At 42.5% G+C, this 17,410-nt stretch overlaps 2 protein-coding genes across 5 annotated transcripts; both read right to left on the reverse strand.

Annotated features, from left to right (window-relative positions):
- Window positions 1–114: 114 nt before the first annotated feature.
- LOC115589262 (PC-esterase domain-containing protein 1A-like) lies at window positions 115–7,101 on the reverse strand. 3 transcript variants are annotated; one of them, XM_030430085.1, is made up of 9 exons: window positions 7,023–7,101; window positions 6,401–6,488; window positions 6,096–6,175; window positions 5,685–5,917; window positions 5,421–5,568; window positions 2,929–3,172; window positions 2,655–2,711; window positions 992–1,135; window positions 115–793 (listed from the first exon to the last, which is right to left on the reverse strand). In XM_030430085.1, the coding sequence occupies exons 2-9, from the start codon at window positions 6,471–6,473 to the stop codon at window positions 651–653; spliced, it is 1,122 nt and encodes a 373-aa protein (XP_030285945.1). In that variant the 5' UTR covers window positions 6,474–6,488; window positions 7,023–7,101; the 3' UTR covers window positions 115–650. The 3 variants fall into 3 exon arrangements, with proteins under 3 accessions (XP_030285945.1, XP_030285947.1, XP_030285946.1); XM_030430087.1 differs by having other exon boundaries at window positions 6,401–6,476; window positions 7,023–7,087; XM_030430086.1 differs by lacking the exon at window positions 7,023–7,101 and adding an exon at window positions 6,797–7,004.
- A 361-nt stretch (window positions 7,102–7,462) lies between these two features.
- Window positions 7,463–17,264, reverse strand: rpgrip1 (RPGR interacting protein 1). Of its 2 annotated transcripts, none has more exons than XM_030429956.1 (31): window positions 17,025–17,264; window positions 16,334–16,587; window positions 16,117–16,170; window positions 15,889–16,009; window positions 15,487–15,692; window positions 15,283–15,385; window positions 14,665–14,805; window positions 14,298–14,403; window positions 14,096–14,119; window positions 13,864–14,010; window positions 13,703–13,776; window positions 13,314–13,534; window positions 13,034–13,140; window positions 12,884–12,934; window positions 12,613–12,792; window positions 12,406–12,523; window positions 12,019–12,182; window positions 11,565–11,910; window positions 11,268–11,428; window positions 10,854–11,086; window positions 10,581–10,696; window positions 10,112–10,311; window positions 9,840–9,896; window positions 9,548–9,735; window positions 9,364–9,442; window positions 9,217–9,274; window positions 8,648–8,742; window positions 8,308–8,497; window positions 8,143–8,227; window positions 7,898–8,025; window positions 7,463–7,787 (listed from the first exon to the last, which is right to left on the reverse strand). In XM_030429956.1, exons 2-31 carry the CDS (start codon window positions 16,422–16,424, stop codon window positions 7,555–7,557), a joined length of 4,077 nt encoding a protein of 1,358 aa, XP_030285816.1. In that variant the 5' UTR covers window positions 16,425–16,587; window positions 17,025–17,264; the 3' UTR covers window positions 7,463–7,554. The 2 variants fall into 2 exon arrangements, with proteins under 2 accessions (XP_030285816.1, XP_030285815.1); XM_030429955.1 differs by having other exon boundaries at window positions 9,208–9,274.
- Window positions 17,265–17,410: the final 146 nt, after the last annotated feature.

Below are 17,410 nucleotides of genomic sequence, written 5' to 3' on the forward strand. Positions count from 1 at the left end.
TTTCAGTCATCTACATTTTACAGTACCAGTTCATTTCAAATTTGAATTAAAAATGTTTAAAGCTAGACCAATGTTTGTAGTGAAATACATTTTAGAATTTTTGTGAGGACAAAATGCTCTTTAAATATGTAGGATCTTTATTTTTCATATTCTGGACATGCTGTCAGTAAACATTCTAGTACCATTTTGTAACACTACAATAGGTCTTTGCTTTCAATCCACGGTCAACCATTCAGTTTCACCATTGGCCCTTCAAGGGATCAAAATGTCTGAGTACTAGTTACTTGCACTAAAGTGACTGGATGTAAAGATCTTGTTGAATTGTATTCCAAAACCAAACCTGCTAATAAACCAGAGGTCTGGCACATGCAGAGGGATCAAAAGATTGCATTTAAAACTCTAGGAAGTGTTTCATTTCTAAAAGAGTAAATAAAATAAAAAAGTCCACTCCTGAAAGTTTAGTATCCACTCATTCATAGAAAACACAACACATTCAAAATGCAGATTTTAAAATTCTTCAAATGAGAAACATTTAAAATCTATTCTTAGTGATAAAAGAACAAAAAAACTAATTGAAAATTCAAACAACTAAAACAATAAAAAATTACAATCTGAGAAAAGGTATGTACATCTACTTATAACTCCCTGCCTCAGTTGTAGTAGCCATGACGGGCATGTTGGCTGGGTCTGTGGTGGGTGTACGGAGCATAGTGTCTGGTGTGACGGCTCCTTTTCACGTTGCGATGATGGTGCTCGTAGCGATCGAAGTCGTGTTGAAGCCAATCGTCGAACTCTGCAGAGCAAGCGGAACACGTTAATGGTCTTTGGTGTAACCATGGCGGTTTCAAAACAATTACAACTAGATCAGACACACAGATAAATGTACTTTGGTATTACAAAGAAATACTTTTACTGCAGTGCAGAGTGAAAGTTGACTGGGGTGCTCTGATTAAAGGACCATTTCCAATTGGTTATGTTAATGCACACTTACTATGTCTGGGCGCAGGTTTGTAAGCTCCATCAGCCTTGTGGTGATATGGCTGGAGGTTGTTGCCAACGTTTAAGTAGCTGACGGGGAGGGAAGCACTGTACAACTCCTGACTGCAGTCGTAATTTTCCCTCGATGAGTGGTGAACTGTGAAAGGGAGAAGAGGATGGCAGGAAACATTTTTAGACACAAAATAAGAGATGCAGCAAATAGTTACACATAGAGCTGGGTGATATGGCCTAAAAACTGAATCTCCGATTTTTTCACACCAAACTCGATTTATGATTTTAATCGATTTTTTTTTTCTCTTCTCAAGAACAAACTTCAAATTACACAGAAATTATTAAAAGCATTGCTTTTATTTTAATGCTATGATTTACAACAAATTTGCCCTGCCATTGTAAACAGTGCAGCGTCAAACTCGCATAAAAAAGTGCATCCTTTTGAAAAGACTGTCCCTTTTGTAAACATAAATTTAACATGTCAGATTGCTTGCCATTTTAAAAACAGATACGTTTCAATATTGGTATTGATAAAGGGTTGATATAACCTTCATTAAATCCTTTACCTTGCAAAAGGTGCCTTTGTTTACAAAAAGTATTTTATATTCCTGAAGATATGTAATCTAAATTAAACATCTGCATGCATTGCACAGTAAACATGACATGTTGGTAGATTTTATAAATTTTTGGCCAGGAAGACGAGCCTGTCTGCTTCCTCTGGCTTGAGGCCCTGTTGTGGCTTCGCAACACAAGCCTGAGGTCGAACATTTTCTGCATGTTGATGAACCTCCGGCGTTTCCACTGTAAATACTAGCAGCATCTGCATCTGTAACAGCTGTCCACCAGGACCCTTTCTTCTCATACGGGACACAATGATTAAATGATTCCTCTGATGCTTTTAGCGGGTGTTTGTGGGCTGCCGCGGTCTGTACATCTTGTAGTGAACAACAAGTGTCCCACTGTGATGCATGCGTCTGTTTGAGATGCTGAAAGAAATGGTTTGGTCCGCTGCCTTTAGTTGCATAAGCCTTTGAACAAACTTTGCAGCGGACGGTGGTTTGTTCAAGGTCTGACGCCACAAAACCAAGCTACTGACGAGACAGTGCCTTTTTATGAAAAAAACTCTTTGCTCGCTGCATGTTGTGTTTGTTTCTCTGTGAAAAGTCAATGCGGGGAGGAGGGCGGAGCTGACTATGAACTACGGGAGCCCTCGAGGAGCAGCGGCGGAGCAAGTAAAAAAAAATAAAAAAAAGTAATCGATTTTCATTTTGAAAATCGTCCTAAACCAAACACTCGAATGAATCGATTTTGTCGATTTTTCGCCCAGCCCTAGTTAGACATGAAGCAATAACCTTATAACCAGTTACAAATACCCATGTCCACAAAGTAGTTGCTCAGAGGATTGTAGTGGTGATTAGAGCCACACAACACACTCCTGAAAAAGCAGTGTGACGTCTTTCAGCAAAAAGACAATGACAACCATGAGAAACACTTAAAGGAAATTTGCAGATTTTTAAACCAGGTTTGTATCTCTACAATGTCGGCAATACATGCAAATGAACAATGGTTAACCTCTCTCCACTTTTCCTGAACACAGCACTTTTTTGACCCATATTTGCTGATCATAGGTTACACATCATCATCATCATCATCAGATGTCTTACCTGCAAGTTTCTTAGCATATCTATGAGATGGCTGCTGATCATTAACCCCAGGAAGCTCTGAAAAGAAGAAACAATTGATCAAATAAAATCCTAAAAAAAAAGTGACAAAAGGTCATTGTTGCTGTATGACTAAACCATCACACATGTTGGTCCCGTTAACAGTAGGGGTGTATATTTACTTCTGTCTGTGTGTGTGTGTGTGTGTGTGTGTGTGTGTGTGTGTGTGTGTGTGTGTGTGTGCGTGTGCGCGCGCGCGCGCAGTTCTCCTCCTCACCAGCATTCAGTTGGCTGGGCATAAAGACACCCCAGGCCTCTGCAATGTGCTGTAACAGCAGAAAGGTTATCCTGCGGTGAGCAAGGGCATTCCAATGGACTCCGTCCTTGGTGCGATGCTGCAGGGAGAAGCGGAACTGGAAGTGGAGGTCCAACACATCCATCCCATAAAAGTCTCCCAGAGTCCCACTGTAAAAGTTGGCTTCAATCACGTCGTTACGTAGCTGGGGAGCCTTGTGCTCAATCTGAGGTAAAAGGGGAAGAAGGGACAAAGATTCAAAAGGCTGGAAGAGCAGCAGAAGTCTGGAGCCAATGTAGACAAATAAGCTTCTTACCCTGCTTCAGATAATGAGTGAAATAAAAGAAAACCCAAGAAAACTACCGTAATTTCCGGACTATAAGCCACTACTTTTTTCCCCACACTTTGAACCCTGCAGCCTATACAATGATGTGGCTAATTTATAGATTTTTAAGGGCTAACGGCCTCCAGGGGGCGCTCTAGCAGGAAATGCAAGAGCGAGAGACAGGTGGAAGAGATAATGCGCTGAGAAAGACGCTAGTTTGATTGTGTTTTGAACAGTCATTTTGCGCATCATGCACACAGCCTCATCATGGAAAACACATGAAGAAATGCATATGATGCAGCTTTTAAGTTAAAGGCAAAAACGAAAGTGACATCGAGAGCGACAACGAAAGAGACTGAGAATGTGTGTGATGAAGTCATTCTGACGTTGTTCAATTCCGACACTGAAGAAGACGACAACTTCAGTGGTTTTAGTGCGCAGGAGGAAGATGAAGATCAATTACTTTTCTGGTAGGGATTTTTTTTAACCAGCCGTGTTACTGCCGTTTTACTGCCGTGTTACTGCCATGTAACATCTCATGTTACAACGTGGACACCTGCGGCTTATAGACAAGTGCGGCCTATATATGTACAATTTTTTTTTCTTTTTAAAATTACTTGGTGCGGCTTAAATTCAGGTGCGCTCAATAGTCTGGAAATTATGGTAAATCTACTGAAAGTTTTATCACATTATTTTAAAAAGGTGCACATGCAGTTTCAGGGAAAAGATCTTAATCAGAAGAGAAAGATTGATTTTTTTATGCCTAAAGAAACTGTCTTCATGACTTTCATAACAATTTCATACAGTTTTACGGTATATTTGGCAGACCATGCCCCCTTTCTACCTTCAAAACAGTGTTCTGGGGATATCATTTTCTTATTTGAGAACAGCTTTTTTGTATCAGTTATGGAAAATATATATATTTCCGAGATTGTATCATTACCTCAGATTTTGTAAATATTAACATTCTGAGCCCCTTTAACACATTAATATGGTCTTTAAACTACACGTGTCATTGAATACATCTCATAGATTGTAAAGTACAGGCACCTGCTCAAGTCTTAATAATCCCATTTTCACTTTGAGCTTACCAGTTTAACTGTGGGCTTCATTCTAGACTTATATTTATTCATATGCACAATGATAAAAAACAGAATCATATTTCATAATACAAAGGCAAATATTTGTGCAGGAGAGGAAAAGAAGCCCAAAGGGCTTATATAAAATCCTCCCCCTCAATACAAAATCACTAAAACAGTTTAACTAATAGAAAAAGAAAAGAAAAAAAGCAAAAAAAGGGAAAGTAACAAAGAAAAGACACAATAAACAGAGTGAAAAATATCCATAAAATTACAAATTCATTTCAGTTATACTAGACATGAGTATTATTTTGCCTGGATAGAAGATACCTCACCAGACTAGTCCTAAACATTTTGTAGGATGATAAGCTTAAGAGACCTATCTAAAGAGTTCCAGAGTCGGGGGCCATGGAATTTGATAAAGGATTTATGACTGGACACAGACTTACTCTGGATCATCAATAAATAAGATAATTATTTTGAGTTTTTCTGCAGAAACCTGGTGAGGACGTTTTGTCCACCTGTTGTCTTTACAGCTACTTGAAGGTGTGCTGCCCACAGGACAGCTGTTACGAGGACAGTGACATGCTACAGAGGTCAGTCGATGTGAACAAAGACTACTTGATTATGGCAAAAAACATAACCAGGTTTATTATTTTGGTCAATTTGAGATCACAGTTTATTTGACTATGATTACTCACTGACTTTGGAAACATTGTGCATTTGGTGAAAGAGACTGCTCTGGGCATGTTGCATGGACAGAGCTGATACGTGTGCTACAGGCTGTAATGTGCCCCTGAATGTGACACAATAATCTTGTGTATCTGTTTTCATAGTCGTTATAAACCGCAATCATATTTGAAAATCCACTAATTAATATATTGCAAAGCTCTAATGTGGGCAGACACTTTCTCGAATCACTAGTGGTTATGATACACCACTTATCTCTTGCATCTGATGTGATTTCCCAGTAAGGTTGGGGAAGAGTTGTGCAGATTGTGCACCAATTTAACTAAACAATATCAAATGTCAATGTCCAGTTATGATGAAGAAGCTTGCAGATGACAAACCTCAGAGACCAGGAAACCACCTTTGATCTTCTCTCCTAAGGGCATGGTGAGGCTCCAGACGACCAGGGTTTCCTCAGGCAGAGTCTCCTTCAACTCAATAAAGAACTTCTGTAGGTTCTCCTTGTACGTCTCCATCCAACCAGAGTATCTACAAAAAACACGGATACAGACACATGTACTGTCTTATATGGCCAGAAGCTGTTTGCTGGTTAATTTAAATTACATCCGATTAGATTTTGGACAAGTAACATCTACAGGACTCACCTTGAAATATCCCACACGCAGGAGTTGACAATGACTACATCTGGTTTCAATCCATGGCGGAAGTCTTCCAGGATGCTCTGCATGTAGTCCGAGTAGACGCGCGTCACAAAGTAGAAGCGGACCAGGTGGTGGTCGGACCGAAACTGCCGAACCTCTCGGTACTGCGTTCCATTGTGCATTTGACTCAGACAACCTCCTTCCACCAGACAGTCTTGCTCAAAGCTCATCTCACCCTTAAGGTATAAAACAACAGAGTGAGGACAACAGGATCACAAGAAGGGAGACACATTCTACCAATGTGGGGAAAGATACAGACATAGCCACAGTCAACCTTTGAAATCATGACTAGAATAATGACTTATAATAATTGTATTTAAACGTGGTGATGTTAGACCTCCATGCATGGCTTACCTTGCTCCTCAGTTGCTCATGAGTGAGATGTTTCTCCCTCTGCAACAGCAGAACAAGGTCCTTGTACACCGACCGCTGAACTGAGGATGAAATACAGACAGCATTAGCAGCAGTGGAAAAAGCTGGCCCATGTTCACAACTGAGCAACCCAAAGCGGGGTGCTCACAGATTTCTCCTGACTGTTGCATGCAATGGGATAAAATTAATTAAACCTTTTTAAATGGGCTGTTGTAAAACTTTAAAAACACACTTGCTCCTTTTCACAGCTTGTCGAGCATGAGAAAGTGAAGTGAACTGTTACTCACTGGAGTCTCCCAGCACCACAATGAACTTGTTATGGAGCAGCTGGCTGGCCTGCTTGTGGCTCACACACCTCATTATCTGCGAATTAATCTGTTAATTACAACAATGTGAAAATGAGAGGTCCATTCACCATGACATATGAGGGCTGACATTTCGTTGGGTCGGTTTTAATGGGAGAGAGCAGAACCCAGCTAAGATACAGGACGTCTAATTAGTGTTGCTAATGGCGGCTAAGGAATTCAAAAGTTGGTTAACGATACCTAGCTTTAGTCAAGGTTAATTAGCTGGCTTTAGCCTTGACTTAAATCTGCATAAGATGAAAGAAACTTACCATAGTTGAACTGGGGGTAAAATTTACATTTAATTAATAGTAGAATAATTCTAAGCTAATTACGCACCTGTCCGTTTTAAAATTAGCTGCGCAACTTTTTTTCAAACGTAACGTTAGCTAACCCTAACGTTGGCCAATTTTGTTGGATATCATCGAAATTTGGACTCTTCAGTTTCAGAAAACTAAACTCGCGCTTTTAAACTTATTAGACAACTCAAACAAGCTAAAAGTTATGGAATTACTTGGAGAAAAAGTAATTATTTAGTAGCTCCAACACTTGACATATGACTCACTCAGCCGTTACCGGGATTCACAGATGTCTCCAATTTGATGACGCTTTCAACGACTGTCGGAAATGTAACAATTGGGCACATTTTGAATCATTCTTAGTCTCGCGAGAGTAACTTGGACCACAAAATAAAAGTAGTGATGAATATGACTGCATTTTAAAAGCTTATTGTTAAATTATATTATATTGTATTTACATTTACCTCAAAATTGTGTTATAAAAAGCTCTAAACTAAAAAAGTGTTGTAACATTACAATTTCGTATTGTGTAATATAAATGATTGCAAATTAATATTAAGCCTTTTAAATGAAACGTTTTATTATGACATGGAGTAGAGATATAGATGACATGGGGTAAAATGTTTCAATAAGTAATAAAGATTAACATTATAAACCTGTGTAACAAATGTATTATCCAAAAATATACTTCAAAGCCACAAATGCCTTTCAAAAAAGATTCTTTATTTTGTTGCTTTGGAGAATTGTGAAATGGTGAGGAAGAATACAATCTCTCTGTTCATCTCATACGAATTGTTTTCAGTAGAAGTCGCTGTCACCATCATCATAATCTATCATTTGTATTGGATCTTTTTTCTTCTCTTCTTCTAGCTCATCTTCTTTCTCCTCTTCTTCTTCTTCACTTGTCTTGTCTTCCTTCTTGGTCTCACTTTTCTGGTGAAACTCCTGGTAAATCCCAGTCAGAGCTTTCGCTGCTTCCAGAGACACTTTCAGGTGTCCAATCACCTCCTTGTCTTCATCCACACTCACGACTGGAAGAAACAGACACAGAGACAGACAGAAAAGACAGACATGTTATCCCAGAAAGGGTTGAGAAATGTGTCTTCTATTGAAACTGAAGGAGGGCAAATACAACACTTACTGTCAATTTGTTGATCGATGACATCATTTCCTGTGAGGAGCAGTTCCTGTAGGTCCAGAAAAGCATGTCCAACGTCCACGCACTCCTCGTCATCGTCCATCGGCTCGCTGACGACTGTGAACTTCAGCCTGTAGCCATGACACACACGCTTACATTTTGTGGTTTCATCATCAATAAAGCGCAGAGACATAAACTGATGTATTTAATCATACTTTAACATGTATAATGACACTGATGGACAGTACCTGCCCTGGTTGGGGTCACTGCCTTCCAACATGGTGTAAAGATACTGTCTGAGCGGAGCTGAGTGGGAACCATCCACATAAATCACTGAGGAGACAAACAAGATAGATTTAGGGTTCATAAAGAAGCTTTGAAACGGAAAACTTTCAGATCTCATTCGATCTTACCTCGTGTGAAGTTGTAGTGAATCTCCTCCCCCTCTATGGGTTTGCGGAGGGACATGGGTGTTTCTGTCGTCTCCATCGGGACACCCAGCAGCCGATACTCCACGTACACACACTGCACTGACTTGTCCGATGCCACGTCAGAGGACGGTTCAAACGTCAGGGACAGAATCTCCACTCTCAGCTTGTTTCCCTGAAACACATTGAAATTGTGTTTAGTTCGTAAACCTTTACTGACATCCGACTGACATAGATACGTATTTACATCCCGACCATTTCAAATAAAAAAATCAAACTTTCATTCATATGGGTTCTCTCACTCACTCAGTGACTTTGTTCATACCTTTCTCATTTTTCGTTTTGGAGGGATGATGATAATGTCGCTTTGTGAGGAGCTTGACTCTGAAGACTCCGGGGCTTCGCTGTCTGCTGCAGCAACTGTATCAGCAAAAAAAAAAAAAACATGCGAAGAATTGGATTTATTTGATTAATAAATGCATTGTGTGTATTGCTGGAATACTTTGTGTGATAAATGTCCATATTTTGAAGATTTTGAGGTCAAATTGCCAGAGATTCTCACACGTTTTCACATCAAGGGACCCCTAAATGCACACCGATTAGACCAAAGATAATAATAATTTGATAAGATTTTTTCAGTTAGATGTTTTACCCATGACCAAAATAGTCATTCATTTGGTAATTGTGTGAAATACTGAAAATGAATTATTAACCTTTTATATGGGCACCCCTGGAATCCCTTCAAGGACCCCTGGACCCCACTTTAACAACCACTGAAGTAGGCTATCACATGATATTTTTTTGTTTATTTAAACAATGGCAAAGTGAGGCTTCAAATTACTTAGAGCCGGTGTTTAGACCTATTGTGTGTACATGAGTAGTTACCGCTCTCACTCTTCTCGTCTTCCTCCTCCTCTTCATCCATTGACACCTGATCCACAGAGGGAATGTCCTGAGAAGAAATGAGATATGAGCTTCTCCACTAGCATTTTCAATTGATGTCTACCAATTTCAATTACTGTTGTTTGTGAGAGCTCCTACCTGGATCCTGGCATCACTGGCGGAGCTTTTCCTTGACAGTGTGGCGAAAGATTGTCTGGAAGTCGTTCTCTCTGAAGATCTTAAATAAGATGATATACATTTTATATGCATTTTCAAGTATGAACGTGAAAATTTTTTTAGAGGAAGTGATCATTTTAAACAAATCAACAAATCTAAGACTTACTTCCTCGTTGGCAAATGAGAGGGTGTGGTCAGTCTTGGCTCAGGCGTCAGATGGGGTGTGTGCTGGTACAGGTCAGGCGACCTCTTGGGGGATCTCTTCCTGTCTGAGGACTGGCGAGTGGCCACAGAGGTGGGTCGCTCGGGTCGTAGGTTCTGTAAGCTTTTCTGTTTGACAGGTGGCGGCTGAGGCTGGAAACAGACAAATATATCAGTGTATATCAGTGTTTGAATTAACATGAAAACACACAGTTGGGCTGTGAATTTGCTACTGTTGTAGGTGCTTAAAAACGTACCCAAGCTTTAGTCTCCTTCTGCACTGTTTTGGTTTCTCTTGACTCAAGCGGTTGCATCTGTGGTACAGATCAACGAACAGGTATTAAGGTACAGAACCAGAAGTGACTTCTTTAACATCCTATGACACAAAGTTAGCTATTTCTTTGCCATTGCTTTTCATCCTTTCTTACGCTCATTTGCAGACCAATTGTACACTAAATACATGAACAGCCCCTCAAAGTATGACTGGTATTTCCCAAACCTATTGACAGACTTGAATAAATAAAATCACCTTCATTCTCGGCTTTGCAGTGGGTCTCTGCGTTGCTCCGGCCTCCTCTCTCCTCCTCTCCTCCTTCTCGGTGCTTTCCATTGCTCTGTCCTGTCTTTCCAGCACGCTGTCGACCGATGGCTGGAAGGGGTACTTCCATTTTAACATGACCCTGACCATGCCCCTAGGTCCACCAGCTGGATCCCTCAGAACATAGTCGCCTGGCCGGACAGAGAGAAAAAGTGCTGATTGGGTAGTTTGGGTCCAGCCGTCAGAGGGATCATTTTGCCTGTAGCCCTGAAACTTTTAATACATTGTGGAATGTTGCGAGCCATTAAAGCAAGTATACAGAGAAGATGCCAGAAACAGCTGTTGTGGGACATGTGATGTAACTCGAAATGAAATAACATGTTTGCTTACCAACTCGACCTAAATGAATGCTTCCTCCAATGAGGGATTGGTTTCTATTTAACTTTTCCCTCCCCCTCACCTCTGATCTCCCTGCCTGTGGCCAGCGCTCGCAGTGGGATGGGGGTCTTGGCAAGGTAAGCTGGTGGTATCTGGTCATCGCTGTCATCATACACATATACCCACAAGCTGCTGGACCTGGACAAGGGTGGAGTTGAATGTAGTCAACATTTTGAGATTGTGAATTGCGGAGATCTTTAGGTTACTTCTTATCTTGGCCAAAGAATTAAGAGTGAAAAAGCAACTCATCTGCTAAAAACCCCAGATCACGAAAAAAGCCTCCAGAGAATCATACCTCAGGTAGTGCAACACATCAGCTGTCACTGCCAGTGGGTAGCTGGTGGTGTCATTGAACACCGGGTCAGCGGTGCACTGGGCTGTTTGAGAGACGTGAGGCGGCAGGTCGTAGAGCCTGTATGTCAGGTAGGCGTCGGGAAGAATTCCAGGCCAGCGAGCGTTAAGGCCCACGCAACGTTCCAACATAACCACCAACTCATTGGGGATGCCGCCACCATAGTCATGTAACTCCTGTGAGGAAACACAGCCTCTTGTTATTGGACATATTGCTAAAATCAAGAAAAAGTGCACAGGCAACAAGTCAAGGCTGTCCTCTTTATGAACTGAATGATCCTTCAATAAGCACATTCATCATACATACTGTATTGTATAAGCTGACAGACTGAATTTAAAATGTGATCACTTTTTTCACCTCATGTCCAGTATCTTGCCAGCCAAGAGAGACCTGCACAGGACCCCTGTGTGTGTCCGTTCGCCTGTCAGCTCCTCTCTCGACCAAAGTGTCTACAGGCTCTGCAGGATGATACAGGCGCACCCAGAAATCCAAAACCCCAATAATTTCACCCTCGGAGCCTTGGAGGGATACAGATTATTAGACATAACGCAATCAATGCATTATGCAATAAATAAGAACATCACAAAAACAAACTGTAGACTGCGTGCAGGAAAAGTAGCATCAAATCCAGTGTCTTTATCCAACATCACTCACCGGTGATATTCACACGTCCACCCATGCGCTCCGCTCTCCTTTCCATGGCAGCCATGAGGGACATCTGCCCGCTTCCGTGTGTCACAAACTGCACCCCTCCAACTGCCTGGTGGAGCTCAACTCTGACCCTTGACCCCTGACCTCCCAGCCTGCCCAGATCTCGGGCTGTTAGTGCATAGCGGGACGTGAAGCTGTAGTTGGGTTGGCCACCCGAGGCCAGAGGAGTGGAGTGCACCTCGAAGTCCAAGAGGGTGTAGGTGCAGAAGGTCACAATGTCTCCACCCCTGCCCGCCCCCGGACGGAGGCTGCCCATGGTGCGGAGCCCTGCTGGGGTGAAGGTGGCAGCCTGGAGGTGCGTAAAAAAACAAAACGTCTCATGAGAAACTTGCTCCAAATGATTTTGAATTTAACAAAAACACCAAATTCTGCCACAACGTTTGAGTGTGTCCCGGACCTTGAGGTGGATCTCCAGCAGTGACTCCCCAGCCCTGAGCTGAGAGAATGTCAAGTCATCTTCAGTGGGCTCTACCACCTCGTGGTCTACAGAAGGCCACGTGTACTGTATTGGTATGGTCCGCTTGTAGTTCCTTGGGCTGTATGCTAACTCTTTCAACTGAGCTTTAGAGCACAAAGACAAAACATTTAGAGTTTTCAGATCCTGAAGTTTGAACTTTTTCTATTCAACTGAACTTTTGTTAAACAGATGTTAACCCATCCCTTTCTGTATGTCAGCCAATGCATGACCTACATGGAGTCAGTCCATGTAATATGTCAGTGACAGGAGGCACAAAAGTGAATGATTGGAAACTGGAATTTCTTGCCCCTACATATTGTGTAGTACCTTGTAAAGTGTTGATCTGAAGAGCTCTTTTTGATAAAAGTTTGTCTTTTTCTGCCATCCTCCTCCTGACCTCTTCCCTCTCTCTCTCCATCTTCTGGTTGAGGGTGGTCAACTCTCCCTGCGGACGAAAAGTTTGATTTAAATGAAACTTTTAAAGAAAGCTGAGACATTTTCTGAGATGTGGTCAGTGTGTATGTGTGTTTGTACCTGCAGGTCAGTGCTGATGCGGTGCTCCAGCAGTAGAAGGTTTCTGGTTTTCTGTAACTCCAGCACGGCCTCAGCATGCGACGCTTGGATGTTGACCAGCTCGCGTGGTGAATCCTCCACCTTCCCATCAGCCTGCAGGAAAAGCAGTTCCGCCCTGCTCTCCTGCTGCATCCTAAACGCCTGTAATTGGTGACAAAGCATGCATTAAATTTTAAAAGCAGATGCATTTGTGTTTAAAAGCAGTCCTAACAGTGGTTAAAAGTGTGCAAACCTTGATCTGCAGAAGAGTGTCACTAAGATCCTCTACGCTCATGTCAAACTCCTAAAGGAGAGTAGAGAGAGATGAAAAACAACTTTTAAGTGAATGACGTTTCAAACAGCTGTTCAGTCGTATATGATTGTTCAGTTCTTCATCTCCGACCTTGGTGACAGAGTCCAGTCTGTCCTGCAGATAGGAAACCTGCTCTTTGTACTGGAAAACCTCCCGTTCCAGATGCTCTTGTTGTTCTCTTGTCATCCCAGAAAACTCTAAATTAGACAAGACAGGATACACACACAATGAATAAATGGGTTATACTGTTTAATTTTGTTAATAAAGGAACTGTTTGCTCTGTTAAGCCTTCAGGTGTTCTGTAAAAAAACACCACGCATTTAAATCTATCTTCATTAACTAAACGGCAACCTGCAGCAGAGACCCCTACCTCTCTCTTGCTCCCTCTGCTCCTCAAACGTCTCCCTCTCTCGTCTCAGTTTCTCCTTCTCCAGCTCCAGCCTCCCTCTCTCCTCCCTCTCTGCTAGAAGCCTCTCCTCCAGTCTCGGGATGTCTGTCCTGCTGATGTTTTCACCATGTTTCTCTCTCCTCTGGTCCACTTCTCTGTGTCTTACCACTGGGGCATCATGGTTGCTTTGCACAGATAAAGTTCTAGAGAAAAAAAATCAAAAATCAAATGACTTTCAGAAGTCAATGTCCTCCTGAGAGAATGCATCTTCCTGTTAATCTCAATTTCCAGGAAAGATCTCATCCTTCAAGCCTCCTGGTTAATGTCTCTGTGACATCTTAGAGATTACTTGTTTTGCAGGACTCTCTTACCTCTCCAGCAGAGTGTCATAGTTTTCTTTAATCAGATCCCTCTCTCCCTCCAAGTCTGATATCCTCTCCTGCAGCTGAAAGAGAAAGAATGACATATTTCAAGGAACATAACATGATCTTCTCTTTTTTTGGACATATAAATGCAGATAAAGATAAAGCACCTTGTCCAGGGTCTGTAGAGACAGCGTGGAGGTGTTAAGTTGTCCCTCCAGCGTCAGGGCTCTCTGTCTCTCCTGCTTCAGCTGCTCGGTCAGCTCCCCCACTTTCTCCAGCAGAGCTTCCTGGCTTTCCTTCAGCGACCTCTGACTCTGGGGTGCACAGCAAACTATGAGCAAACAATGTCCAACCTGATTTGTTTGAAGTATTCATCAAGCTTTAGGTGTGGGCATTTACCTCTTCCAGCTGATTCTCATATACCTGGAAGGAAGAAAGAAGGACAAAAATAGATATTGATCTTTTATGGGGCCAATGAGTGAAAACATATGTGTTTACCGGCTAAACTTCTGAATCTAAACGGTTAAGATGATGTTAACAAAATATTACCAAACAATAAACGAGGAAATGAATGATTTATAGACAGATATGGTCATGTAACCTCTTGCAGGTTGTTGAATCTCTCTTGAGTGACTCTCAGGGCGGTGCTCTTCTCTGAAAGCTGCTTCTGCAGACGGATCAGATCAACGTTCTCTCTGATATTTATCCTGACAGACAGATAAACAAAGTGTGTTATTTTCAACGACGTGTAGCGGGTGTAGCAGTAGCTGAAGTAACTACACCGAAGGTGCTGTTTAAAAGATATTTTTGTAAACTGGTGTGTAAATTAGTAGCAATGCTGCATATGAACTAAAATATATTCAAATGGAAACTGATTAACTGATTTAAGATTACAGTCTCCCCCCCAAAAAAATTCATCCAGCCAAAGTAAAAGTATTAGTTATATTAGTAGTTGTGTTTCTTCTGACCTGAGTCGGTCCGCGTGTTGCTTCCTGATCTCTCTCACTGTTCCCTCAATCTCTTTCTCTTTGTCTCTCAGCGTGTCTCTGAGCGCCTGGGCGGTCAGCTCCAGCTCCGTAACCCTCACCTGCTCCGTCACACTGGACCTGCTGGGAGAGGTAGAGGGAGGTCAGAGGTGGTGTAGGAGGGAAAGGGTGGGGTCGAGGCGAAAGAAGGAGTCAGGTGTTAGGATGCCAAGCAGAATAATGCAGGACTGGTAAAGCCGTCTGCCTCGCAGCTTTCCGATACGCTTTATTTTGAAAATTCAAAGACAATTTATGATCGAAAAGGGTGGTTTGCATATTCTTAATGTCCTGCACAAACTTTATAGCATAATCATTGCCATAATATGTAGATAGTGGCGGTAATAGATCTGAGTGGATTGCACTCAAATGAAAAACGGACTGAGGTTTAGGGTTTAGGCACTGCACTCCACAGAGCAATTCCAGAGAGTAATCTGTCGGTAGATATTTACTCACTGAGCAGACATTCAAAAGTTTGAAAGTGAAAGGGACAAAAGGCTTTGTCATATTGACGAACATCAGTTTAATACTTTTGTTCCCCTAAATGTGACATCAGACACTTACAATCTCTCCATCTCCGCCCTGGTGTCTTCAAACGTAGGGCCGTAGCGTGGTGGGGCAGTCTGGGCTGCCCTTCTGACTCCGCCCTCCACCTCCATACTCTTACCTGGCGAGAAGAAAAAGAGGAGAGAGGGCGGAAGTTCGAGGATGGCGGAGGAAGCAGTTGTCACCCTGGTTTCCGTTCATGTGCTATATTTCTCACTGTACCTTTACTGAACTTGTATGGCGTCCGCCCCCCGAGGTCCATAATGTGCTGCTTGGCCAGGCTGAGTTTGTTCTGCAGTGCCCCTTTCTGACTCTCCAGCATGGCCACACGGGCTTCCAGCTCCTGTATGGTGTCCTCCATGTCCCTGTCCTTCACACCGCTGGACCCAGGACGGGCCTGACGGAGACGCATCAGTCTGGTGGACATCCTGGGCGGAGAGGCCATATTAGGGGACTTTCTTTTTTTCTCATGTATCTTTTAAGGTCTTTTAAGGGATGCAACAGAGATGATTTTCCCAGCTAGTCACAGTTACACCATATTGATGACTCCAATTAGGCCAATTGTCGCTTGTTGGTTACAGCCATTGGAGCATGTGTCTATGTTTACGTGTTGATGTGTGTCACCTGCGTAGCCTCTGCTCCTGTGTACGGGTGTGTTGTCTCAGCACACTGTTTTCCTCTTGCAGTCGGAGGCACAGGTCCTCCAGGTGCTCTCTGGGAAAGCGAAACAGGCGCTGAGGATCCGCTGAACAGAGAGACGGACAGACAGAGTTGAAGAAACGGCACCTTTTCTTGCTTTTTAGTTGAATGCTTTACCTGAAATCTGAAAGGATGAGTTTTAAGTGGTTTGACCTTTTGTCTTCATGAAATGATGTTTCTTCCATGGCTTCACATCCCGTACTGTATCTGAGGAGGTGACCCACAGACAGATCAAGTCAAGAGTCTGGATATGTCTTCACAGACAGAGAAATGTAAACAAATGCGCTGCTACGGCAGGATAGCTATTTTGTCATGACTTCTCATGTCACGATCTGAGGTGTCACTAGAATTGTTATATGCACGCACAAACCTGGGACAGTCGGCATCAGTCCCCCTCTCATCAGCCCCACGTCTCTGACTGGGAGATCCCCAGCTGTCTCATCCACCGCCGGCGACATCATGCCTCCCCACTCAGACTCGACCAATCGCAAAGCTCCAGTCTTTGAAATGTCACAGCAGCAAACTTGTCATACTGACATCCACTGCAAGCTCACTGGTCGCCATGCGGGGGAAGTCACAAACAGGAATATGGACGAAAAATGGCGATATGGATGGATCTCAGGACTGCATCAAAATCGAGAAAAAAGTATAATTCAGGCTTTTGAGCGTACATTTGTTTACATATATGTAATTATAGTATTCACCAACACAACTGCAAATAGCAAATTGCAAGGGAAATGTTTTTAAGACTATATTACTATAATAATAATAATAATAATAACAACAACAACAATACAGGTGAATACTCTGCACAGTGTATAATCTACTCAAGCCTGGAGAAGCTATCACCCACAACAGTTTAATCTTCCCTATACATTTTAATGACAAAAACCCAAAATGTGACAACTCGTATACAATTTGTTTTTGCTCTTTTAAAGTCTACAGTGCTGCACAATTAGTGACAAGCACCAGTCACACCGTAAGGACCGTGGTTTGCATTTTCCCTTGCGTAGTGATAAACATCAACATTGATAACAGTATTAACAACGTATTTGACTCACCCTTGTCTGTTGGACATGCAGAGATGTTTCACCCCTGGTACAGAAATGTGTGGTGTTCTGGCTTGAGTCTGGTGTTGTTGGCTCTCTGCATGTGTGTGTCTCCGCCCCGTGCTTTGGATGATACCAGTGTTAATCTCCCTTCATCCCTTCCTCCTTCCCTCTTCCCCAGCCTCCTTTAGTTCTCTCTTCACAGATGTTTCCCATACTGACATTTTTTTCAGGAGTTGGGCGAATGATGTGTTGAATGATGACTTGAAATGACTGTTTGTATTCATGCGCTCAGTCATCAGTGACTTACCTGTGAGTGTGTGTGTGTGTGTGTGTGTGTGTGCATGATGCCTCCTCTCATGACTCAATCCTGAAGTCTCTCTCAGGGCTCCATCTGC

The sequence above is a fragment of the Sparus aurata genome, chromosome 10, assembly GCF_900880675.1.
Source record: "Sparus aurata chromosome 10, fSpaAur1.1, whole genome shotgun sequence".
NCBI lineage: Eukaryota > Metazoa > Chordata > Actinopteri > Spariformes > Sparidae > Sparus > Sparus aurata.

What these genes read in the sequence shown, in the direction of transcription:
- rpgrip1 (XM_030429955.1), bottom strand. Translation starts at nt 16,424, where the DNA reads ATGATGTCGCCGGCGGTGGATGAGACAGCTGGGGATCTCCCAGTCAGA. An exon ending in CAGGAGCAGAGGCTACGCAG is followed by an intron (nt 15,693 to 15,888) that starts GTGACACACATC and finishes CTCTCCGCCCAG; the next exon opens with GATGTCCACCAGACTGATGC. An exon ending in GATGTGTTGCACTACCTGAG is followed by an intron (nt 10,697 to 10,853) that starts GTATGATTCTCT and finishes ACCCTTGTCCAG; the next exon opens with GTCCAGCAGCTTGTGGGTAT.
- LOC115589262 (XM_030430085.1), bottom strand. Translation starts at nt 6,473, where the DNA reads ATGAGGTGTGTGAGCCACAAGCAGGCCAGCCAGCTGCTCCATAACAAG. An exon ending in ATGAGCAACTGAGGAGCAAG is followed by an intron (nt 5,918 to 6,095) that starts GTAAGCCATGCA and finishes TTATACCTTAAG; the next exon opens with GGTGAGATGAGCTTTGAGCA. An exon ending in TGCGTGTGGGATATTTCAAG is followed by an intron (nt 5,569 to 5,684) that starts GTGAGTCCTGTA and finishes TGTTTTTTGTAG; the next exon opens with ATACTCTGGTTGGATGGAGA.